The 26,594-nt window shown below is 31.8% G+C and overlaps 1 protein-coding gene across 2 annotated transcripts in view; it reads right to left on the reverse strand.

The window, feature by feature from the left end:
- LOC114328870 (titin) overlaps window positions 1-26,594 on the reverse strand; it is a 189,648-nt gene that overhangs the window by 102,851 nt on the left and 60,203 nt on the right. For both annotated transcript variants that reach the window (XM_028277838.2, XM_028277839.2), the window contains 4 exons: window positions 23,903-24,435; window positions 15,442-15,758; window positions 12,538-12,968; window positions 3,100-3,458 (listed from right to left, as the gene is read on the reverse strand). In XM_028277838.2, the coding sequence (XP_028133639.2) occupies window positions 3,100-3,458; window positions 12,538-12,968; window positions 15,442-15,758; window positions 23,903-24,435 (1,640 nt within the window). The remainder of the gene's footprint in view (window positions 1-3,099; window positions 3,459-12,537; window positions 12,969-15,441; window positions 15,759-23,902; window positions 24,436-26,594) is intronic.

Here is a 26,594-nt window from a genome sequence, read left to right on the forward strand (position 1 = left end):
ATAACCCCAAACACCCCTGGTTACGCCTATGAATTTATGAAATGAACGGTGATCTTTTGGACATTCACCAGAAACCAAATAGAGGTCGTGCTGGTCCAAGAACTTTGGATGCGCCAGAGGCAGGTTAGAGGACTCTTATGCCAAAAAAAGTAAGATAACACAAGAAGAATCGTCGAGAACTAGTATCACTACTAGAAATACAGGGACTACTTCATTGTCGCTAGTCATAAGTTTGTGATACAAACATCATACAAACGCATAATATCTGGAGGATCAAAGATATCAACGTGGGAGGTGAGCAACTTTTAAAATATGTTGTGGTGCCGGGTGTTAGCGAGCGAGAAAAATATTCTCGAAAATGTCCAACGACACAATACACTACGAGGTCACATTGCATCGTCAAGACCTACATATACAGGGTGTTTGGTAAAGAATGGGCCATAGCTTAACCTTAGATTCCTGAGGTTAAAATAGGTCGATTTAAGCTAACTTACCTTAGTACAAAAGTTGATAATAACCGCAATACAGGGTGTCAAAGTTAAACTTTTATTTTATTTATTTTTGAATATTTCCTGACAGGCATGGGACAACAAGACGACATTTGATAAGTAGTGCTGGTACTGTAAACCCTACTAAATTATGTTAACAAACGTTTCTGGCTACTTCCAGAGGCGTACCACGGGGGAACGTGCATGGTTGACCCTTCCCAAATTCTACGCCACTGGCGGAATTGCTATTTTAGTGCAATTTTTTGATTCTCCAATACTTTCTATGTAAATAACTTACTCTTCATTCGTAACGATAAAGCCATTAGTTTTCGAGATATTTGAAGCTAAAAACGACGGAGTTTTATATATTAATCAAAAATGAAAAAAAAAAACTATAATCAAAATAAGTGTGCCTTTTCATTTTTCACTTCAAATATCTCAAAAACTAATGACTTAATGAAGAGTACATTATTTTCATTAATGGCGTAGAATTTCGGAAGGGCCAACCATTCACTTTCCCCTGTCGTACGCCTCTGGTATTAACCACAAACGATTATTTAACGTAATTTAGTAGAGTGTACAGTACCTACACTTTCTGTCAAGTACCGGATAATGTCAAATAGTTTTATAGTACCGGGCCCACATAGTTCTTAAAGTTTTAAATAAAGAATAAATTATTTAAAAAAAAAAGAATACTTTAAAATAATTTGACATATCCGTGTGATACTTGGCAGAAAGTGTAGGTACTGTACACCCTACTAAATTATGTTAAATAATTGTTTCTGGCTACTACCAGAGGCGTACGACAGGGGAAAGTAAATGGTTGATTCTACGCCACTGATGAAACTGCTATTTTGGCATAATTTTTAGATTCTCCAATACTTTCTATGCAAATAAAATACTCTTCATTCGTAACGATAAAGTCATTAGTTTTCGAGATATTTGAAGTTAAAAATAAAAAGGCACACTTATTTTGATTAATGTATTATGCTCCTTCGTTTTTAGCTTCAAATATCTCGAAAATTAATGGCTTTATCGTTACGAATGAAGAGTATGTTATTTACATAGAAAGTATTGGAGAATCAAAAAATTGCACTAAAATAGCAATTCCGCCAGTGGCGTAGAATTTGGGAAGGGTCAACCATTCACGTTCCCCCGTCGTACGCCTCTGGTAGCAGCCAGAAACGTTTGTTTAACATAATTTAGTAGGGTGTACAGTACCAGCACCACTTACCAAATTTCATCTTGTTGTCCCATGCCTGTCAGGAAATATTCAAAAATAAATAAAATAAAAGTTTAACTTTGACACCCTGTATTTCGGTTATTATCAACTTTTCTACTAAGGTAAGTTGCTTAAGGAGGGGGTATGGTTTGAAATCAACATATCAAGTACATTTTTGTGAATTTTTTTCGAAGCTATGGTACAAATATTTTATTTTTAAATTATATAAGCATATTAAGTACAATTCAAATGCTTAGAAAAAAATCCAATCCAAAATATTGGAAAATAAGCCATTGGTGACAAATTTTGACAGGCAGCTCACAAAAGAATGGATTTTGCGGTGGACATCAGAACTCATCACTCGATCATATGAAACAAAAAAATCAAAAAGATTTAATAAGCTTATGAGTTTCACGAGGTCACAACGTCGAGTTTTTTTATTTTTAATGATTTTTGAATTTTTGGTATCACTCAGAAATCAAAAAAATGAAATTGTTGGTAAAAATTTTGTGAAAATCAACAGACTTATTATTGTTGAACAAAAAATAAGCAAAAAAAGAAAAATATCTCGACGTTGTTACCTCATGAAATGTCCAAAGAAAATATGTGCAAAATATCAGGTAGATCGGCCCAGTAGTTTTTCAGTTACAATGTCCACCGCATTTGAAAAAGCAGTTTTGAGAAAAATGCGTTTAAAGTTTTGACAACTGCATCTTCATCTTCTTATTTGTCTGCCAAATCGTAAAGTGATGCACATTGGAATATGTTTTTTAAATCGAGGAGTAATCTACAAAAGAGAAGGCGAACAGTTGTTTAACATTTCTCACTACGCTCAAGCGAGCTGGCGCGAAGCCGCGGCAACGTGAGTCGAAGGTAGGGATATTCAACACCCTGTATCTCTGGTAATTTTACTCCGATTATTTTGAAATTTTCAGAGAGTATTCTTGGAAGTATGCACTTTTATTTGAAATAATAAAAAAAATTAAATATTTCAAACCATACCCCCCCCCCTTAAATCGACCTATTTTAAACTCAGGAATCTAAGGTTAGGCTATGGCCCATTCTTTACCAAACACCCTGTCTACAGAAAGACTAAGTGTAGTCAACATGCAAACATTGTGACCCGTAAGCAACGTCGACTTCGAAGAGATTTAAATACCAATTTGGTGAAATTGACATTGAAATATCACAACGAAAAAAAGGAATTAGGAAGAATAACGCGACGTGGTGAATCCATCCAAGAAGTGATACGAAAAGACATAAGCAATGCAACGAATATCTATGCCATAGGCTAATCATAGAATAAACAGAAATACATAATAATATAAAAGGATGGCGAATAATGATTGAATATAAATTTTATTTAAACAAAATTTAAAATATGCTTACCCTCTTTGGTCTTCCTCTTTTTCTAAGCACAGGTGAAGGTGTATTCGATTTCGCCACTGACAGACTCCCTCTTAAACTAACGTTTTTCCCTGCATCTATCGAAGATATTGAATCATCTTTGCCATCATCCAATAAAATTACACTACCGCTATCCTGGGACCTCGAATCCTCACTAATTGTTATAGGAGAATCTACTTTGGATTCTATGATCTGAATTTCTGCATTATCATTTTCTTTTTGTTTTAACTTATCATTTATATTTTCTTTTCGAGATCGTTTAGCTTCTATTGGACATTCGAGACTTTGATCTCGGTGTGAAACCTTCGACTCGGTCGCTGAATTTGATTTGATTTCACCTCCTACAACAGACACATATACAACAATTATTAAATACACTCCTGGCCAAAAAAATGGGACACCTTAAAAATGGGTCATTTTTTATTTCTCGAATCTCCTAAACCGGTTGTCCGATTTTAGTGATTTTTTAAGTTATACTTCTTTACCGGCGATAGAGGGTGATTTTTTTATATGTTAAAACCTATCAGCCCGGCGCATGCGCATTATAACTTTGTTCTGATTGGATGTTCAAATGACATGTCAAAAATTATCCGATATGGCAGCTGTGGTTTGGAGGTAAAGGTAAACAAATGTATAATATATTAGTTTTATTGTTGTGAGGTTAGAAACAAAAAAGTTTATAATATTGTAGTGACTTAAATAGTTTTTAAAAGCAACAGGTACGTAATAATTGTTAATGTATCATGGGTATAAACCTACCTATTTGATCTGCCAAAATACATAGTACCTATGTAATACTTTTATTTATATAATTTGATTACCATCAAAATTTCTATCAATATTCACCTAATATATTGTTTTTTTACTCTATGTTTTGTTGTATTTTTTCAATTCTAAATCATTTCAATTCAAAATTAAAATAATTTGATCAATTTTCAAAATATCACAAGTTTAATCCGTTTAGTTAGTCGATCTTCGTAAATAATGACACATAGTGTCCGTGGCTAAGCGGAGAAGGCGAATGAATTCCAATACCAACCGCTCTTATCAGCGCTGGTTCGAGTCCAAATAGAAACTTTCTTTTTTGTTTTTTTTTAATACATTTTATGATTGTAAGTATATTTATTATATAATTGTATTTTCAGAAAATACGTATTTAGTTAAAAAAAATTTCGACAATTAATGTTCAGACATCATTTGTGGCTTGTTTAATGTGTTTGTGTGTGTTTTATTCTTTTATTATTTTAATTTTTGGCACTGTTCTAATAAAAATGTTTGAGAAGTAGTAAGTATAAATTAGTTTAATATTTAAACAAAATATACATAAAAAGTATATTAATTTCGTTTAAATCATATACCTAATAGAAGTATAACTTCTTACGTGCGTACAAAGTACACACACATTCTTTTTTTTTTTAATATGTTATAGCCTTATTCTCTGAGAATATCGATGTAGTAATAGTGTTGCTGAACAGGTAAATGTAATTGTATAACGGGTGTAACAATAATACTGTGTGTTTTCCTGAAAGTTCGTAACACCCTGTGGAATATTCTAACATTTAAAAAATATGTATTGAAATTAAAGCTAAACTATAGCCTTAGCCTTTCTTAACATTCTGATTTTTGACTCATTCACTTATGTTGGATAATGAAAAAGTTAGGTACTTTGACAACTAGCCATGTTCTTCATCAATACAGGGTGTTTCTAAATAAGTGCAACAAACTTTAAGGGTTAATTCCGCATGAAAAAATAATGACAGTTTGCTTTATAAACATATGTCCGCAAATGCTTCGACTCCGAGATACGAGATGTTGAATTTTTTCTTACAAACTGACGATTTATTTATTGCTCTAAAACCGGTTGAGATATGCAAATGAAATTTGGAGGAAAGTTTTAACAGGTAGTTATTTCACATTTTTTGACATACTAATAAAAATTTTATATTCACCATTGGCGTGCATACAGGTAATATGACCGGGTAATATGACCCGTATGCACGCCATTGGTGAATATAAAATATATAATTGTATGTCAAAAAATGCTTAATAACTGCCTCCTAAAACCCACCAAATTTCATTTGCATATCTCAACCGGTTTTAGAGCTATAACTAAATCGTCAGTGTGTAAGAAAAAATTCAACATCCTGTATTTCGGAAACGAAGTATTTGCAGACATATGTTTATAAATCAAACGGTCATTTTTTCATACAGAAGTAGCCCTTAAAGTTTGTCGCACTTATTTAGAAACACTCTGTATTGATGAAGAACCTGGCTGGTTGTCAAAGTGCCTAACTTTTCATTATCCAACATAAGTGAATGATTCAAAAAGCAGAATGTTAAGAAAGGCTAAGGCTACAATTTAGTTTTAATTTCAATATTTTTTAAATGCTAGAATATTCTACAGAGTGTTACGAACTTTCAGGAAAAACACAGTATTATTGTTACACCCGGTATACAATGACATTTACCTGTTCAGCAACTCTATTACCACATCCATATCATCCATATTCTTAGAGAATAAGGCTATAACATATTAAAAAAATCACCAAAATCGGACAACAGGTTTAGGAGATTCGAGTCCTCAAAAATTACCCATTTTTAAGGTGTCCCGATTTTTTTGGCGAGGAGTGTATGTGGGCAAAATTTTTTTGATGTTGCATTTCGTGTTTTTAACAGTAAATTACATTGGATCAATGTAACAAAAGCTGAATTAATTGTGCACTGAAGACACTTGCCATAGGATCATCAACGAAAAAGGGGAAGCCTTTTTGCCATTTCGCCTTAACAGCCTTCAGTATGTTACAAGTCCGGAATCACAAGAAAGGTACGCATTTAACAATTGTTTTAAGTCAAGTATGTAGCAGTTGGCCGGCATTTGTCTTGTCTGCTGTTTTTAATTATTTTTAAATTACATTGTTGATTAATTGATTTGTAAATTATTGATTTAGGGCCGGTTGTTCGAACGCTAATCAAAAATGATCATTATCAAATATTTAATTACTGTCACCAATTGTCAATGTCACCTTTGTTTGGGTTGCTGAAAACATAATTGTGGATTACAATTATGAAATTAGTTAATCAATTATGTTAATAATTGTTATGTTAATTGATTAACTAATCTCATAATTATAATCAATTATGTTTTCAGCAACCCAGCCAAAGCTGACATTGACAGTTGTGACAGTAATTAAATATTTGATAGTGATCATTGTTGATTAGCGTTCGAACAACCAGCCCTAAATGTTATATTTATTTAGGCAGAGGCTTATATAGTTCTTTCAATCTATCTTTTCCCATGCAGGATTCACGAATTACTTTTTATACTAGGTCTCTTTTTTACTCACAGAAACTAGTATCGCAAAATTAAGCCGCTTGTCCATAGACATCGCAATAAGTTAAACAAGGATAAACAATACGCCATATTTTTGATACCTTGTTTACTATGAATTTTGACGTTTATAATTTTCAGTGACAGTGACATTCGCGCGTTTGTCGTGTTTATTGGTTTATTTGCATTTACATATTGTTTACTTGATTTTATAAATCAATGAAGTTTATTTGGTTTTATATTTATAAAAAATAAATATAATATTTAAGTTAAATAAGAGAAGAGTTGCAATTGTGACTTTTGGGTCCCCAGACAAAGACGAGTATCCTTTTTCTCATGAGGATTTTTCAGTGCGTCACAGTTTTTCGATTTCTTTCTAACGCATTAAATTGTATGTGACAGAAAAAAATGCACGTCGGTGATTACATTTCGTCAGTGACATTTATAACATTTATTCTAGTTGTCAATAGATGGCGCTATAATCGAAAATAAAGTAATTTGCGAATTATATACCTAATATATCTACGAATATAATCTGAACAATTTAAAAGACTATACAAATCAAAGAAAATACCATTTTATAAATGCAATAAACATAATTGATTAGTTTTTATGCCAAATTTTAAATAAAATTTGACAACTGTCAGATTTAACTGATATGTTATGTCACTAAAATGTATACCTATTATCACGGACTTACCTTTTTTTCTATCATTTGTGACACACTGAAAAATGCTCATGAAAAGAAGATTATTAGTAATACTGTAGTGTTTATAACAAAATTGGTGAAAAATTTACACTTGTATCACTGTTTACCCAAAAGTGCGATATATTACAAATATTAATTATTTTTTTATGTAATTCACTCGAAAATTTTGTAATTCTCAACCGTAGGTAATATTAAGGGGCTAACCTAGTGTAAAAGTAAGAAATTCGTATACTTTTTTTGGTAATTTCTAAAATAAAAAGTACTGTATCCTTTGATAATTTGCATGAGCATTTATCATAAAAAGAAGTATAAGTAACACAATTTTCATAAAAAAATATTGACAGTTAAACGATTTATGCGCCATCTACTGGCACCGTGAAAATAAAAACATAGCTCCACTGCTGCAGTGATTGGGACTAATAGAGATCCTGAAACATATAATTTCAAAGTAATTATTGAAATATAAGTTATTTCCTATACCATCAACTAGGATTTTTGAAAAACATTAAAATTTGGAAAAATGACGAAATGTTGAATTTTTTTTTAAATTAGCTAAAACATTTTCAGTTTCAAAAACCGCCAAATTGACATTTTTTATCCGATCAAGAACCCCCTACTTGATGGTATAGAAAATAACTGATATTTCAATAATAACTTTAAAATTTTATGTTTCAGGATCTCTGTAATAGCCAGTTGCACCAACAAATAAACGATTGATTTTTTGATTTGGATTGCCCGTTTATTTTAAAATGCGTTGCACCGACCATTACTCAATTAAAACCGACAGTTTTTGATGTGCCAAAATTAACCTCCCGATTTTCTGCGGTTATTTAAAAAATCGACTGTTTTTTACCTGACGTTTGACGTTTATTCCAATAACCTATAAAATTCCAGTTGTTGATAAAAATTAAAATAAGATAATTGAAAAGAGTAAAACCACGTAAAACGTTAAATTTAATTATTTTGTCATTTAAAGATGTTTAGAGAACATCATATATCCCATAATACTAATCGTTCAATAATATGGAAGTGCAATTGAAAATACTATTTTAGTTTTTAAATACTTTTACATTATGGGTATATAAAATGGGGAATTTCTGGAGAATATAATATTATTAGGGAATAGTGGATATCGCAGTCCTCAACTACAACTACCCAATGACACATGACACCATTGCAGAATATTCAGACAGAAGTTGTGTTTTACAATCAATCACAAATCCCTTCAAGAGTTGTTATTGAAAGAACATTTGGTATTTTGAAGAGATTTCCCATTTTAACATATGTAATGAGATGCAAGTTACCTTTTCTTCAAAGAATAATATCAGCTTGTTCAGTTTTACACAATATTGCAGTAGATAATAGATAGATAATAGAGAAAACCTTGAAATAGTGGCAAATGAGTGTGCTGTTGATATTGATATATTAGAAGCTGTGGCAGTACATTTTCAACCAGAAGCTAATCTAATGCAACTAAATTGTGTGTGTGTTTGTTTAAAAATATTGTTTGACATTTAAAGCTAGCTTAAATTAATTTTATTTTTGTTGGACTGCAGTTTGTTAATAAATTAATATTATATCGGTGACTGAGTTTAAGTACTTTATGTTCATTAGCAGGTTTTCAATAATAAATTTATAAATATTATACATGCTATTGGTGTTTAATCTTTTATCATTTAAAATATGTTCATTACTATCAATTATGACCCTCTCTTTTCACCTTTGGATAACTAGTTATCAGGAAGTTTATCTGACAGATTAGATACTAACAGATATCTGACAGAGAAATACTTCCCGTTAACTAGTTATCCGGAGCTGAAAAGATAGATACTAAGGATACTGCTATATAAACTTCCCAATAATTAGTTATCTGGAAATGAAAAGACCTCTAATATCTAATCTGTCAGATAAACTTCCCGATAGACAAAAATATAACAGAAGAATTAACCTTTATGATGGTTTTTTATTAATTTTTTTTGGCAGTGTTTAAATAAACAAATACTGAGGGCATGAAATGGATCACGAACAAAGATGTTCTAGGAGGAATGAACAAAGAATTGGAGATTGTGTTTACCATTAAACACATAAAACTGCAGTATCTGGGACACATATGAGAAATCAACACCGTTACTTCCTGATGCAGTACATATTGCAAGGTACAGTCAAAGCTAAGCGAAGACCCAGTAGAGGGAGAAGATCAATGGAACTGTTTCGAATCGCAGCTAGCAAGGTTATGATTGCTAATATGATTTCCAACATTCGAAACAGATAGGAATCAAAAGAAGATGGCATGAAAATGACAGTGTATTACCTAATACTTTTGACTAAAAACTTTATAGATTCTAATCTATAAAAAGATTAAATTTTCAAATATAAATACTTGAGCCTTTGTTTTATTTTATTAACCTGTTGTTATATATCTGTTGAATTGAACTCTATTTTGAATCTAGAATTTTAACGATATTAAAATTTATTGAAATTACCTCTTTATATCTATAATAAAAAATATTTATTTCTATACAAAAATGTAAAATATATTGAGTTTAATAAATGAAATGATATTCTATGTCTGATCACTGTAAGTAGTAACACTTTAAAATTATTTACATAATATTCCTTTTTACTTTTTGTAATAACTCTAGCTTCAATAAAATGTTCTTTTTTATATTCGTTTGGGTCAAAAGTCAAAACATCAATAATCTATATCTGAGAATATTACTGTAGAGTTCTTTTTAATAAATAAAACCCAACATACAACTTTAATGATGAAAGTTTAATCAAATATCAATCCCACAATAATATATAAATTATTAATCCAAAGAAGCGACAACACGATAAATTCAAAAAACAAGTGAAGTTAGAGCATTCTTCACATTTTTAACACGTTATGTCAAAATAAGGGAACTTTTATAATCATCTTACTGTGAATGCGGAAAAATTGAGTATCTAGATCATATTCTTCTAAAGTGTCCAAACAGTTTAATTTGAGAATCGAACTTACAAAATTAGGAGTACCAAAGAATTCCAATGTTCAAAATATATTGCAACATCTTACCCATGAACAACTAGAGGCAGTGATTATTCATTTAAACATTAACAAAATGGTAAATCAAGGCAACATTTTTAGGTTTTCATTTCAGTGTTGCAGCATTGATTAGAGCAAGACGAGCTGCAATATAATCAAATGTACTGACAGATGCACAAGTATGCAAGCCAAGAAAGAGAGTAAGAAGAAGAAGGAACTTTTATTAAAGGATCGATGTTAAATAGGGTCTCGATATCTCTCTATTATCTAATAAAGTATCATAGTATCATCATAGATTATAATTTATAAAAATGGATTTATCATCAAGTTCATCTTGAGGATTTGGAAGATATAATGCATATGCTACCAAATATAAGATCTGTAAGAGATCGCAATGAATTGTATAGTATAATAAGTAAGTATAATGAAGATGAATTTAAAACAAGGTATATCTTCCCATATAACAAGCTAATATTTTCCCATGCAATGGCTTTTTGTTTATTTTTCACACCATCTGTTTGTTTATTTTCTACTATAAATTTATATTTAATTGCTAAATCTAAAATTATATCTTTCTCTAAACTAGAGAAGTGGCTTCCTTTATTTTCCATCGTAAGTATGAATAGTATGATAAGTATAATACAAACAAATTTGCAAGAAAACAATGTAGTGTTCAATTCATAACATAGACATAACCTTACAAACTACAAACAAAACTTTCTTTGACAATCTTTTTTGACAGACGACACTCGGATTCGAATGAAATAATCGAATGAAGTACGATGTTGCCACTTATATATTGTCGGTTTGTAAACCAACAGTTTTTTTGAATGGTGCAACCCGTTTGAAAAATAACCATTGTTCATCGATTTAAATCGTCGAATTGACGGTTAGCAAATCAGTTGATTTACAGTCTGTTGGTGCAACTGGGCATTAGTCTCAATTACTGCAGCAGTGGAGCTATGTTTTTATTTTCACGGTGCCAGTAGATGGCGCATAAATCGTTTAATTTTCAATATTTTTTAATGAAAATTGATCTACGTATACTTCTTTTTATAATAAATGCTCATGCAAATTTTCAAAACAATTGGTAAAGTTCTTTTTATTTTAGAAATTCACAAAAAAAGTATATGAATTTCATACTTTTACACTAGGATAGCCCCTTAAATCTTAACAATATTAACTTTGTTGTGACTTTTTTTAAATTTATTTATTACCGTTCTATATTTATCTTTATAGGTAGTATACCCTGTTTTTAAGACAGATTCACACCCAATAATGTCACTAGAAAAATCACCAAATACATCTCCTTTTTTGGTTGATCATGTCGGCCTTCGACGGTAATCCATAAATATTATATTATATTAATACGTCGCTAAAGAGTTCTAAAAACAGTTTTTTATATAAAAGCAGATTAAAAATCTAAGAATTAAAGGAATAACGCAGAAAACACAAGAAATCGCCTATATAACTTAATTAACCTATGAAATACCAATAGCATCAAAATTTCATAACAGTGGAGTAAACTTGTTCGAGGATGGACCAATTACAAACAAGCATTACGGAGCCGTAAATTTAAATTACTCCTCTTAGTTTAAAAGCAAGGTATAGTAATAGTCGGTATGATGTTCAAGATGTTTAATGTTGAGTCCATCAATCTCCACAATCAACGTCCACCAGGATAATAGCCATTTCCTAATTATTACATTGATAGTATGTATCAATGATATTAAACATTGACGTACATTTCATTTAATGGTTTGATTTAACTTGTTTGAAAAGGAATAATGACGTTAATGTTAAAGATACGTAATGAGTTAAAGATCAAATGGAACAACTATATTACTTAATTTTATCGATAAATAAAATCATTGGTTCACTTTCTGAGATCCATTGCAAGTTAAAAATAAATGTTCGTGATTGGTTTTGTTCGCCAAACAATTTCTTTCAATTTTGTTGTCATCAGCCAACTAAGTTGAAAAAACAATTATTTCTGATGTTTTATTTTCCCACCTCTCAATAATGGTAAATTAAGTGCTTCTTCTTCTTCTTCTTATGGTGCCTATCCGTTACGGATGTTGGACACTAACATGGCTATTCTGACTTTGAAATTAAGTGCGTTTAATAATAATAATACAATTGAGATACATACAAACTTGAGAACTGTATGTTTATTTATTTCGTGCTGATGTACTTTATTGTGGTTTTCTTGAAATTTTTAAAAACGTAGAATTACCATTTGTAGATTGTTATTTCACGTAGATTACAAATATTCATTGTGTATATCAAGTTTTTCAATTAAAATTCAGACTAATCAAAATATGGATTAAACAAATAAAATACTTCTTTTAAACATACCTTCATGGTATTCTTTATTCCTAGTGGATCTAGTTGACACAACAGAATCTGTATCAACTTTCTGCTTCTTATTTTTCTCAGGAACAGGCAACTCCTCTTGAGGTCTTTTTAATGGATTATCATCACCTTGATGCACGATATGGTGTCCACCCTCTTTTGAAAATTTGACAGTTATCTTAGCCAATCTTTCAGATTTATCTTCATCGGTAAGATGTTCCCTTTTTTTAGGGTCCTTAGCTGGACTCAGAGGAAGATTCCCTTTATTAATTTTTAAGACGATTCTCTCTTTTACTTCTTCTTCTTCTTGTGAAGGAACCGATTCTAGTTCTTGTGGTTTCACGATCGGTTTTATGGTGATTTTCGGACTGGTTCGTTCTTTTTCCTCATTTGCCACATCTTCTTCTGACTTTTTAATTGGTTTTATGGTCAACCTAAAAACAGAAGTATTTAAACTCATATAAAAATTAGATCAGTTAAAAGCTTATCAGTAATTATCTAACAGCGTTTGAAGAAGTACAGGTATTTTAACAAAAAAGTTAAGGCTATGGGTACATAATTCGCAAATATTTTACGGCTATTCCTACTTTTTCTGTCTTTACACGGCAAATTACGTGTAGTAAAATTCTCACTGGTATGGAAACTGCAGATGTAAACATTAGGTTGATAGTGACATTATCATTAGAAAGGTAGAGATGGCTATTTCGGTTTCGTTCAGTTTTTGAATGTTCTTGGATAACCTTTACTTGTATAAATGATAGGATTATTTTTTCACTAATTATGTATTCAGTGGTTACCATTATTTATATACTATACAAATAGTCGAAAAAGAAAAAAAGTTGTAAAGTTATTAAAATCGAAGAAAGCGAAGAAATAGACGGTTAGCTCAATTGAAGTAAGTACTTTTTTACATAAATCAAATTAATTACTTTTGTATTTTTCGAGTTAATTTTAAATTTATAGTGAAAATATGGTCTATAAAATCTATCGGTAAACCAATAATTTTCGCATTAAATTTTATTCTCGTTTAACCTTCGGATGACCAAGCGGGGGAAATTTGGACCCCAGCGTATGTTTTTCTTTAATAAATTCAAAAGAATTTTCAATTTTTAACTCATTATTTTTTTATTTGACTTTAATATCATTCCAGATATCCTCCTATTTTGAAATAAAAAAAAATTCCCTATATTTTACGAATAAAAAATATATTCTGAAGTTGATGTTTAGTAAAACACCGTCTATTACGTGTAATTCCAAGTAGTTTTACGCTAATGACGTCCACTTTGCAAAGTAACAAGACACTTACTCAACATACACACTCCACATGACACTAATACTTATGTTGTGACTGGCTGAATGACATAAAGTCCATGCCATAAAAAAAAACTTCATTTTTTTGTTAATTGTCATTTTTGACATTTTTGACCTGGGTCATTTCCCCCCCCCCCTTTGTCATCCGTGTAACAAAAAAAGGTTGGTCATCGGAAGGTTAAAGAAGTAAACTATATGTTGGATTGTTGGAAGTTTTTGCCGATTGTAGATATGTTTGTGGTCATATCAAATGATCACATCAAATGATTTATTACTATGATCACTACAAAGCGTAGCGCCAGTCGTGTCTGCATTACATCAATCGTGATGGAATTAGTTTTCCATGTGCTTGTGATTTGTGAATTCACATTTTTACGTACCAAATTATTAGAATTGTACATGAGTAAAAATGAGTGACTCAGATCCGAAGCGACAAAAGAGTTACGCGAGGATAAAAATGAACAATTGTTATTTGTTAATCTTCTTCACAATTATTACATTTTATTTGATAAAAGAATGACCCCAAAAATTAAGAATCTTCTTCTTAATTTGTAAATTTTTCTATGACACACATTCATAAATGCTGCCATATTGTAACAAAAAAACACCTACACCGAAGACATCCACCCACCAACTTCACTTAAACTGAAGCAAAATACTACTAAACAAGCACATACTTCAAAAGCGTAGTACATTCTTCTATGTAGGCTGGTAAGTAGTAGCAAATACTACGGAGAAAAGCAAATGCTTTTTAAGTGTAGTGAAATCTTCAAAAATGTAGTACGTACTTGAAGCATTAGCATTTACTACATTTTATGCCACCATGAGCACTTTACTTTATAGCTAAACTCGTACCTATTTACGGTTATCGGAGCAAACTCTTATAAAATAATATTTTTATTTGAACTTTAATGGCTTGAAATACTTGGATTTTCCATAAATAATATATAAACAATAAATAAGTTTTTATTAATTGTACGCCTTAAATCAATTATTATTTTTCAAATACACTATTACTATTTAATAAACAACTCTTTGATTGCTTTTATTATCATCGTAAAAGCGTTAAAAAGCAGTAGCAGAATGAACTGCTATATCAAAATAGCGGGTCGGACACATCTCTACTTGTCACTGTCTTGAGTTTTGTCATAACATTATATTCGAATGAGTGCATTGTATGACACAGATAGCGAATGTTCAATTTCCACGGACATGGTGTCCATTTTTTTCGAATCCTGAAAAAACTAATGAATATTTTTAAAAAATTTAAACACCAAATGAAAGACTAAATTATTATCGAGGGCCGAAAGTCCCTTAGAATATATAAGAAGTTTCTTTCAAATGAGATATTTGAAACTAAAAATCACGCTACATTTTCTCTTAGTTTTTCACCCCTGTAACTTAATAAAATAAACATTATAGAAGTTCTCGGGGACTTTCGGCCCTCGCTAATAACGTAATCTTTCATTCTGCGTTTAAGTTTTTCAAAAATACTTATTAGTTTTCTCAGGATTTGAAAAAAATGAATCCCCATTTGAATAACATTGCAGCCGAAAATACGTACCGATCCTCTTAACAAATGGAAAATTGATTTACCTTGGATTCGTTTCTTTTTCCGAATCTGGTTTGGGAATGGGTTTAATGGTAATCCTCGGGCTTTGAAGTGGCTCAGCATCTTCATTAGATTTCGCGGCTGATTTTATTGACGTTTTTCTACCACTTTCTTCATCTTTTGCGGTGACCTTAGTGTTGGCCTTAGTGTTTATTTTTATTTTCAAAGGACTAACAGGTGGTTCTTGTTGTTTCACCACTGGTTTTATAGTTATTCTAGGACTAATTGCACTTTGATTGGAACTAGTCGGTGACTGTTTGGAGCTTCTGGTTGACATTTTAGGACTATGTTGCTGTTCAACCTAAAATGAAAGAAAAAAATCTATTTAGAACAGTGAAGAAAGAACAATGTGCATAAATATTTTTCGTCAATAAAGCCCAAAATTTCACAAAAAAAAAAAACTGTTGTCTTTTCTTGTTACAACTATTAATTTTAATTATGAAGGATTGGAATCACAAATCTAGAGTGCTATGTATTAAGAGTATAAGTCAAAAATGAAATTTTTTTATTAGGACTTTTCAAAGTCTTTTTCACCACTGATGAAATAACTATTACAACTAAATTAGTACGTTCTTTAAAGGTAAAATATTGCAAAACCTCTAAATTTTAAAGAACTGCTTGGATTGACATGAATTTTGGCATACACATAGCTAACAAGTCAAAGAAAAAAAGTGATATTCTGCCGATGTGTGCTTTTGCCCTAGGGGTGAGTTTCATCCCCTTTTGGGGGTAAAAAATATATGTTTCAAATAAGTACGGAAATGGATACAATGACCAATTCTAAGCAACTTTGGTTCTATAAAGTTTTTTCACCAAGTTAATACTTTTCGAGTTATTTGCGAGTGAATATGTTAATTTTTTTTACAAAATAACCACGTTTTCAGACAGTTTTTCGCAAATAACTCAAAAAGTAAGCATTTGGTCGAAAAAAAATTCGTATCAAAAATATAACACGTAAAAAAGTGAAAAAGATGGTGTATATATTAGGTCACTATACCTAGTAAAAGCAGAGTTATAGCTAATGAAAAATAGGTTCATATTCGTCAAATTCCAAATCGAATATTTTAACATGCCATAACCAAAAAACGAAGCACTTTTTTGGGCAAAACTCATTTTAACTTTTTTAAAGTGTTTAAAAAATGCTTATTTTTGTTTTTAAAAAAAAATTTTTAGCATCAAAAGTAAACAAGTTACGCTCAAAATAAAGTTGGTCCTTTTTTTTTGGTAAGAAATAAGGAAAATCACCCCCTAATTAGCATTTCAAATGAACTTAATTGTTACCACTTCACAAATTTTTACTCGCGTATATATTGATCATATGATCTGTAGGTTTCATCGGTTTAAAGTCCTTATTTTTGAAAGAGCTGTAGTTAAAAAGACTTGAACGAGTCACTTATCACGAGTGTATGCAAATTTAGAAACACCGAATCTTAACCAATTTTTGTCTTACAAAAAAATACAAATAATTCAGAAAAAGCCGAATTTTTTATTCTTTAAGAATTTTGGTATCTCTAACAATTTTTAAGTTATTTTATAATTTTTTTCAAAATTAAAATTTTTTAAAATTTTACTTTAAAATTATTTTTTTTTTCAAAAATAAGCTCTTTGAATCGATGAAACTTACAGATCATATAAACACAACATAAGTAAAGTAACTTGTGATCTTCCTGATTTTTCTTTTGCCAAAACAAAAGGGACCAACTTTATTTTGATCGTAACTTGGTTACATTTGATGCTTGAAATTTCTTTTATAAAAACAGAAATAAAGCTTTTTTTAAACACTTTAAAAAAGTTGTAATGTGTTTTCCCCAAGAATGCTTCATTATTTGGATATTTCACATTGAATTATTCTATTTGGAATTTTTCGAATATGAACCTATTTTTCATTAGCTATAACTCTACTTTTGCTAGGTATAGAGACCTAATATATACACCGTTTTTTTCACTTTTTTATAGGCTATAGTTTTGGTAAGAATATTTTTTTCGACAAAATGCCTACGTTTTGAGTTATTTGCGAAAAACCGTCTAAAAAAGTGGTTATTTTGTTGAAAAATGAACATATTCACTTGCAAATAACTCGAAAAGTATTGATTTGGTGAAAAAACTCTATAGAACAAAAGTTGCTTAAAATTAGTCAGTTTATCCATTTCGGGACTTATCTTGGACATATATTTTTTCTTGCCCTAGGGGTGAAACTCATCCCTAGAGCAAAAGCACACACCGGCGCCATATCATTTTTTTTCTTTGACATGTTAGCTATGCGTATGCCAAATTTCATGTCAATCCAAACGGTTCTTTAAAATTCACAGCAAAAACCGTGAAAGAATGTACTAAATATGAAAATGGTGACGAAATATGATTAATAAATTAGTAATTAACTATTTTACTTTCTACTTTGATAATACCTTATTAATTATATAATTCAAAATATAGACAAAATCCTTTTTTATGACTTATACTCTTAGTACATAGCACGTTAGAAATATAACATAGTTTTGTTTAACTTATAATTCAAATGTGATTGTGTCATTGTGATCAAAGATATCATAAAAATATTAATAAAACAATTTCGAACACAACAAAAAGAAGTATAGAGATACAACCTTATTTGATGTCGTATTTTCAGATATAATAAGTATATTCTGATTTACAGGCTTAACTTCTTCAATAACAGAGGACGACTCTGTCTTAACTAAGAGGGTTGTCTTTTAAGTTTGCAAATAGCCATAAAGACAAAAAATATGTAGATTTAAAGTACTTTATTGCTTTCCAAAATATGTTCCACAAATATTGATACACTTTTGCATACCTTCAAACAAATTGGTAAAACAGTTATTCCAGTCTTCAGTTGACACCTGCAAAATCGCTGTTTTGAAGGAATCGATGGCTTCTTCTGGCGACTGGAATCGCTGCCCACGCATTGAATTCTTGATCTTTGGGAACGTGAAGAAGTCGTTGGGACTTATTAGTCTAGTCGCCACATAGGGGGTCCCGTGGGCATTTTAGGTCGCCGCGATTTGATGGTGGTATTACAGGTTTTTTGGGTCGCTGAATCCAATGGAAGTGGTCTGGAAGCCCAAATGTGGTGCGTTTAATTGTTATTAACAAATTATGGTAAAATTAGGTGTTTTTCAGGAATTATTAGAAGCCCTGTAAATAAATTGATAGTGTTAAGGTCTTCTCTGGTGTATTTTTGGTCGCTGAATCGAATGTGACTAGTCGCGATTACTCAAAATATGTTCTTATTTTGTTAATAACAAAATAATTGTTTATTCGCCGAAAAACTCGAAATGCTCTATCCTCTATCTACAGCAAGTTTGTAGTTTTTTTCATACTATTTTTATACGCTAAATCGATTGCCACTAGTCTGATAGCTTAAACCACGTTCCGACTTTGTTATTAATAAATTATTGCAAAAATAACGGTTTATAGTACGTTCACTCACGATTTTTTGCTCTAGATTAAAAAAAAACCACTTGGATTGACATGAAATTTGGCATACACGTAGCTAACATGTCAAACAAAACAAGTGATATTGTGCCGATGTCTGCTTTTACCTGGGGGTGAGTTTCACCCCTTTTCGGGGGTGAAAAAAGAAACCTTTAAAATAAGTCCGAAGGTAGATAAACTGATTGATTCTAAGCAACTTTTGTTCTAAGTCAATACTTTTCGATTTATTTTTGTTTTTTTTTTGTTGAAAAATGAACATATTCACTCGCAAATAACTCGAAAAGTATTGACTTGGTGAAAAAACTGTATAGAACAAAAGTTGCTTAGAATTAATCACTTTATCCAATTCCGGACTTATTTTAAAGGTTTCTTTTTTCACCCCCGAAACGGGGTGAAACTCACCCCCAGAGTAAAAGCAGACATGGGCACAATATCACTTGTTTTGTTTGACATGTAAGCTACGTGCATGCCAAATTTCATGTCATTCCGGGTGGGTTTTTTAATTTAGAGCAAAAACCGTGAGTAAACGTACTATAAACCATTACTTTTGCAATAATTTATTAATAACAAAGTCGGAACGTAGTTTACGCTATCACGACTAGTGCCAATCGATTTTGCGTATAAAAATACTATGAAAAAGACTACAAAGGACATCGCACACATCTTATGGAAAATATAATGTCACTCAAATTCAATAAAATTTATACCAATAGATTCGTTTTAAATTAACGATCAAATCTTATCATTGCGCCAACTCTCTATTTTCAAAAATAAGAGCAGAAATTGATATAAATAAATCTGAAATCAAATGGGTAGGTACATAAGTTAGAGAGAGAAAAAATATTTTAAAATACCCAGATTTTCGGTACTCCATAAATCAGCGGATTAGTTTCACTAATCCGCTTAGGCCCAGCGGGATTTAAGCTGTTATGAATAGCACTCAGAGCAATAATGATTGTAAACTAACATTTTATGGACTCCAAAAATGTGATTTCGATAAACTTTAATTGCAATTTGCGCCGTAATTAATCATAATTAAGAGTTGGCGCAATGATAAGAATTGATCGTTATATTAAAACGAATCTAATCGTATAAATTTTATTGAATTTGAGTGACATTATATTTTCCATAAGATGTGTGCGATGTCCTTTGCTGTAGATAACGCATTTCGAGCTTTTCGGCGAATAAACAATTATTTTGTTATTAACAAAATAAGAACTTATTTTGAGTAACCGCGACTAGTCGCATTCGATTCAGCGACCAAAAATACACCAGAGAAGACCTTAACATTATCAATTTATTCACAGGGCTTCTAATAACTCCTGAAAAACACCTAATTTTACTATAATTTGTTAATAAGAATTAAACGCACCATATTTGGGCTTCCAGATCACTTCCATTGGATTCAGCGACCTAAAAAACCTATAATACCACCATCAAATCGCGGCGACCTAAAAGTGTCCATGGGACCTCCTATGTTGCGACTAGACTATATATCGCGGCTATACAATTAATGGTTTAACAATTCGATGTTTTGAAGTTCCAAAAACTCTATTGTCTTTTGGGCAGTGTGAGCACTTCATTGTCCTGATGTAGGATGATTCGCCGTTGTGTGTTGCTTTGTCGGAGTTTCGCAATAACTTCTGGTAAACAAACGGTTATAAACCAATCAGAAGTAACCATTCTTCGATCTTCTAGAGCAAATTGTTGCCACATGACCAGATTTTGACCCAAAAGTTGCGACCATTTTCTTTGACACACTTCAAGAACGGATCACTTTTGTTTGGTTTTCCTCATTGTGAAACGTTTATTTTCCGGTTCGTAGGAGTATATCCAAGATTCATTGTCACTAACATACTACAAACGTTTTTTGAGCTTCCTTTGTTCAATGTTTTTCGACACCAACTGACGCGAACCGCTTTTTGCTCTTCTTTGTGCAAATGAGGGATCCAATGGAAAACCAACTTCGTAACATCCAGTTCTTCATGTAGGATCTTTTGAATCGCGGTCTCTGAAATGCCCAAAAAAGCCTCTATCTCCCGGTATGTTACACGGCGGTCATCCTTAATTAGTAGACGAACCGCATCAATGTTTTCTGTATGACTGCTGTTTTGGGTAGACCTGGCCTGGATTCGTTGTTGAGACTGGAGCGAGCACATTGAAATTCTCAATAATCGCGGGAAATAGTTGACTGGTATGATGTTTCATTCCTAAAGGCAGAAACCATTTCAACGAGACATTACTGTTGGGATAATCCTCTCCGAAAATTGTAAAAAAATATTGCTCAAAAATGTTCTCGGCTAAAATTCATTTTTCGACCGACTTGCTAATTTCAAAAATTCACTGTATCTTCACGACTTGTATCGTAATGAAATTCTGGATTTATGTCAACAGAAGATTGAGTTTACATTTGTGTCGGAAAGTTTTATTGGTGGCGCCCTCTAAGCGGCTATATGCAAAACGAAAAAGACAAACGTTGTATTCTCGATACATGTTTTATACACAGTTTTGATACGAAGAGCTCTGGAGGTACTGCGATATCTTTACATGCCTGATTAGTTTTGAGGAAACATCGACAAAGTACAGCATCACAAACTACTTCATATTTTAAATTAAAGGATTCTACTATTGGGACCGTGCAAGTTCGGCAAAGCGACCCCTATTTCTACGCTCTATACTAAAATTCGCACTTTTAATTATATTGGCCAATTATATTGGGCCTGGTTACTGGATAATTGTCAAGGCCATAGTCCAAAAAAATAATAAGAAGAAAAAATAAGATTCAGGTTATGTTATGAAAACGTCAACAATTGTATGTAGTAAATAAAATTAGTTATTAAAATGCAGTACTGCAAGCAAAATAAAATTAATTAAATTTACCTTTATATAATAATTGCATATCATATCAATATTGTGGAGCAATATATAATTTTTCTGCTTCATTGACAGAAGGTATGAAATATACGTCAATTTGACAATTTCAATTGACAATATGAATTATTTAAGATAGTTGCAATATTTCTCCGCGACTCGCGCAGGGTCGTTTCTCGTTTCCCCTTCCAAGTACTTGCACACCGCTAATAGACTTAAATAATGATAGATAGAGTGTCATTCAGAGCGAAGTGACGACACCATATTTTTTCTTTGGATCAGTGCTGTTTCACTCTTACGCATAGTAAAGCTGCGACAGTAGTCCTCCCCTTCCATGCCTATACTCACACTTAATGTCATCTTAGTTTCTCGATACAATGTGCTAGAAAGAGATAGCGCAAACCAGTCGAAGAGACCTTGTCGTCAGGAAGCGCGGAGTGTAGGCTCACTCTATGTTAATATACAGGGTATCCAGAAACTCTACCGACACACGAAGACAGGAGATTCTTCAGATAATTTTAAGACAATTTAACCCAATTTACTTAGTCCGAAAATGCTTCCTAAGGAGATAGAGCTCTTTAAAGATGGCGTCTTGTAATTTGTTTTTCTTAAATACCTCCAGAACTCTTCTATTTAAAAAACAAAAATTGGTACGCGTATTTATCTTCAAGATATAAATCTAATCAATCCATTGGAAATTTCTAGTACCGATCATAGGCGTCCGTTTTGGGTAGGGTAACGGTTATTTTATCGCATAACTTTTTTATCTTTAACTTTTATGCATTTCTGACACTGGATTATTAAATTGTGAAGTATTCTAGTACTAAAAGGTACTCTTGTTTTAAATCGGTAGAACACACCGTTTTCTAGAAAAATCGATTTGAAAATTTTTCTCTTTTTGAATTAAAAAAAAACTGTTTAGAAAGACGAAAACTGGTACATTTATTTATATTCCAGAGATAAATCGATTTCATTAATTGCGAATTTCTAGTACTGGTCATAGGCGTCCGTCTTGGGTAGGTCAACAGTTATTTTATAGCATAACTTTTTTGTCTTGAATTTTTGACACTAGATTATTAAATTATGAGGTATTCGAGGACTAAAAGTTACTCTTATTTTATGTTGGTAAAATACTTCGTTTTTTGTTGAAAAGTTCTTTCAATTTTTTTTTCAAATTCCAAAAACGAAAAACTTTCAAATCGATTTTTCTAAAAAACGGTGTGTCTTACCGACTTAAAGCAAGAGTACCTTTTAGTACTAGAATACCTCACAATTTAATAATCCGGTGTCAAAAATGCATAAAAGTTAAGGACAAAAACGTTATGCGATAAAATACCCGTTGCTCTACCCAAAACGGACGCCTATGACCGGTAATAGAAATTTGCAATGTACGGAATCGATTCATCTCTGAAAAGTAAATATGCATACCAATTTTCGTTTTTCTAAATAGAAGCGTTCTGGAGGTGTTTAAGAAAAACTAATTTCATGACGCCACCTTAAAGAGCTCTAGCTCCCTTAAGAAGCATTTTCGGACTAGGTGAATTGGATTAAATTGTCTTAAAATTATCTGAAGAATCTCCTGTCGTATCTGAAGAATCTCCTGTCTTCGTTTGTCGGTTGAGTTTCTGGACACCCTGTATACCTCTATGGATTTTACAACAAAGGGCGACTGTTCCAGTAGCGGAAAAATCACACAAGAATTTAACAATAAAACAGGGAGTTCATAAAACCTGCAATTAGCTACAGATATTATTCAATACCTACTCAGAGATGCTGTCCAGGGAATATCAATAGGATAAAAGAGAACAATAAATATCAATGCTGACAGATTAAGATATGCGGATGACACAGTTCTGATGGCTGATAGTGTGGAGGATCTACACACTAATAGGCTGAGTGGTGGAAGCCTGTGAAAATAATGCATGAAATTAAATTGTAAGACAATTTTTTTTAGTAAGCAAAAACTATAAAATAGAAAAATACCAACACATTCACGGACGATAGACATTAAGTGAAGAAAAAGTGTAATAAACAAATAAGTGATACAATCTAGGTAACCCACAGTGATAACTATTTCGTAGGTAATACTACACATATTATAATCGATTAAAAAACAAACCTGACCTGTTGTATTTTGGGTTTGATGATTAATTTTGGAATAGGTTCTTCTTCAGGCTCTAAGACTGCCTCAGAATGTTCCTGATCACTAATTTTCAATATGGAATGTGTGTTATCAGATTGTTTTGTGATAGTCATCTTTAAGCTTCCTTTGCTTATTTCAGAATCGGCTGTTATAGATGTGGTCGTACTAACTTCCTCGTCAGGTACTTTTATGGGTTTTATAGTAACTTTCGGACTATAAGTTTTTTCTTTCTCTGATACATCAACATTTATAGTTAACTCTTCAAAATTATCAGACCTTTCTGACTTTCGGTGTTTCTTAGATTTCTCTGAACTTTTAGGTTTCTCTTTATTATGCTTAAGAACTTCGTTTTGGGAGTGTTCTTGAGTGCCCGAAACACTAAATTCTTCAACTTTATTGTCAGTAGTTGTTACTGATGTTGATTTTTCTTCTTCCTCTTTGAAGCTGGTTTCCGGTACTGATTCACATACTACTTTTTCACTTGTTGAAGCTTCTGACTCATTTGCGCTTGGATCTGTAAATAAAAATAAAGAATGTCTTACATGTCATTCAACAATGTTCTACACACATCAACAGTAAAAGTTTCATAACAATAAAAAAGGCATTTATTTCTACAATTCCATAAATTATAATAAACGGAAAAACAAAGCAGAGATGCTGAAATAACATTAGAACACTCTATTGATACCGATTCAAACACGAAAGATTTGATGAATTGTGCCCCTGCGCCATATTTTTGTCAATGAAAATTCAGATTTGGCTTTTAAATTCATCAAAGCGATAGCAAAGCTTTTGCTGAAATATGTAAACGTTTGCAAATGTCACAACGCAAAAGACAGAAAGCCTTATTATCAAATAGTTTTCGTTTATGGCCATCAAAGTAGATGTCTCCTTTTTATGCTATTTAACACTTGAAGTGGGAAGTAAGCAAAAGACATGCCTTGGCCGTTCCATGTGTGAATTTGTATCAGTCCGAGTGTCTAACGAAGCAGGGATGCTGAAATAACGTTATAACACTTTACTAATAACGATTCAAACAGGAAAGGTTTGACGAATTGTGCTCCTGTGCAATATATTTGGCCTTTCAATTAATCAAAGCGATAGCAAAGCTTTTGCTGAAATCTCTAAACTTTTTACATAACACTTTAAATAACATTGAATACATTTCAATTTGTTGAAAAGGAATCTGCTTCAAGTAAACCCCTTAGCTAGTGCAACTCAGTTAGCCAACTTTTTGGTAGTAAAAAAAACAATGTTACAAATATCAACAACAATGTAACAGAACAAAATTACAAAAGCTAGGAACACGGAATACTGTGATGAACGCGCTAATAACCGGCAAAATAGCGCAAAAGATGGAAAACATAATACATTGCAAAACAAAAAGAGATAAATCTAGTGGAGCTGGAAATGATCGTTATAAACGTATAAATTAACGTTATGTACATTACATAGTTTCCCACCTTTAGACGTCTGTGACAGGAGTATTTTATAAAATTCTACTGTCACAGTGACAATTGTCATACTCCTCTAAATGTTAATTTATGCGTTTATAACGATCATTTCCATCTCCATTAGTTTCATCTCTTTTTGTTTCGCAATTTATTTTGTTTTCCATCTTTTGCTTTATTTTGCCGGTTATTAGCATGCTCATCACTGTATAATTTTGGAGACAGAATGCAAAGCCTCCCTCGAAAAATAATTGAAATCATGTCAGAATTGGAAGTGGAAATTGGTGTTATTACTACCACCAAGATGAAAGGCTGACCATGAAACGGAAAACATGATACTCTGGCCATTGTTAAAGTGGGACCCCAAGAAAAATATTATAATTTCAATTTCTATAATATGAAAAGATATAGGAATATTTATAACATGATGAGAGGAAATAACTGAGAAAACGAGGAAATTGAACCTTTATATTTTATGCTATGCCAATAATGCAATGAGATTAGACAATGGAAATTATCTGCAACGACTTTAAGTACATGGCAATTATCAAGCAAGAAATTAAATTCAAATATGTAGATATAATATATAAACATAGGATGTTGGAGATGTCGTGGCACAAGTACGAGAACAAACAATAAGACCAACAAAAACGGCAATATGTCTTAAACGATACTATATGGCAAAAAACATTGGCATAGATTTGAACTTGATATGGTTTAATGGAATCAACAGATATTAAAATTACTCGAAAGAGACTCTCAGACAGAGAAAGAGCAAGAACGTAATGCAAAGTTCGGTACATTTAAAGGAAAAAACATAATAGCAAAGAACACATTAGCAAATTAGATGAAGCAAGAGTGATGAGGGAAGTCCTGTTCGCTGTAAATGTACTTGTGCAAAGGTGCATGGATGTTAATCAGCCTGTATATATATATATATATATATATATATATATATATATATATATATATATATGTGTTTCTTGAATTACAACAAAGCCTTCGATAAGTTCAGACATAACCGCCTTATCGAATTACTTGAAAAGAAAAACTTAGACATGAGAGATATCAGGATCATTAGCACTATCTATCATAATCAAATTTCTGTGGTAAAATGGAACGTCTTTTCAAATGAAATACAGATTGAGAGGGGCCTCAGACAGGGCTGTGTCCTGTCTCCTACCTTGTTCAATTTGTATTCAGAGGGAATAATCCAGGAAGC

The sequence above is a fragment of the Diabrotica virgifera genome, chromosome 1, assembly GCF_917563875.1.
Source record: "Diabrotica virgifera virgifera chromosome 1, PGI_DIABVI_V3a".
NCBI lineage: Eukaryota > Metazoa > Arthropoda > Insecta > Coleoptera > Chrysomelidae > Diabrotica > Diabrotica virgifera.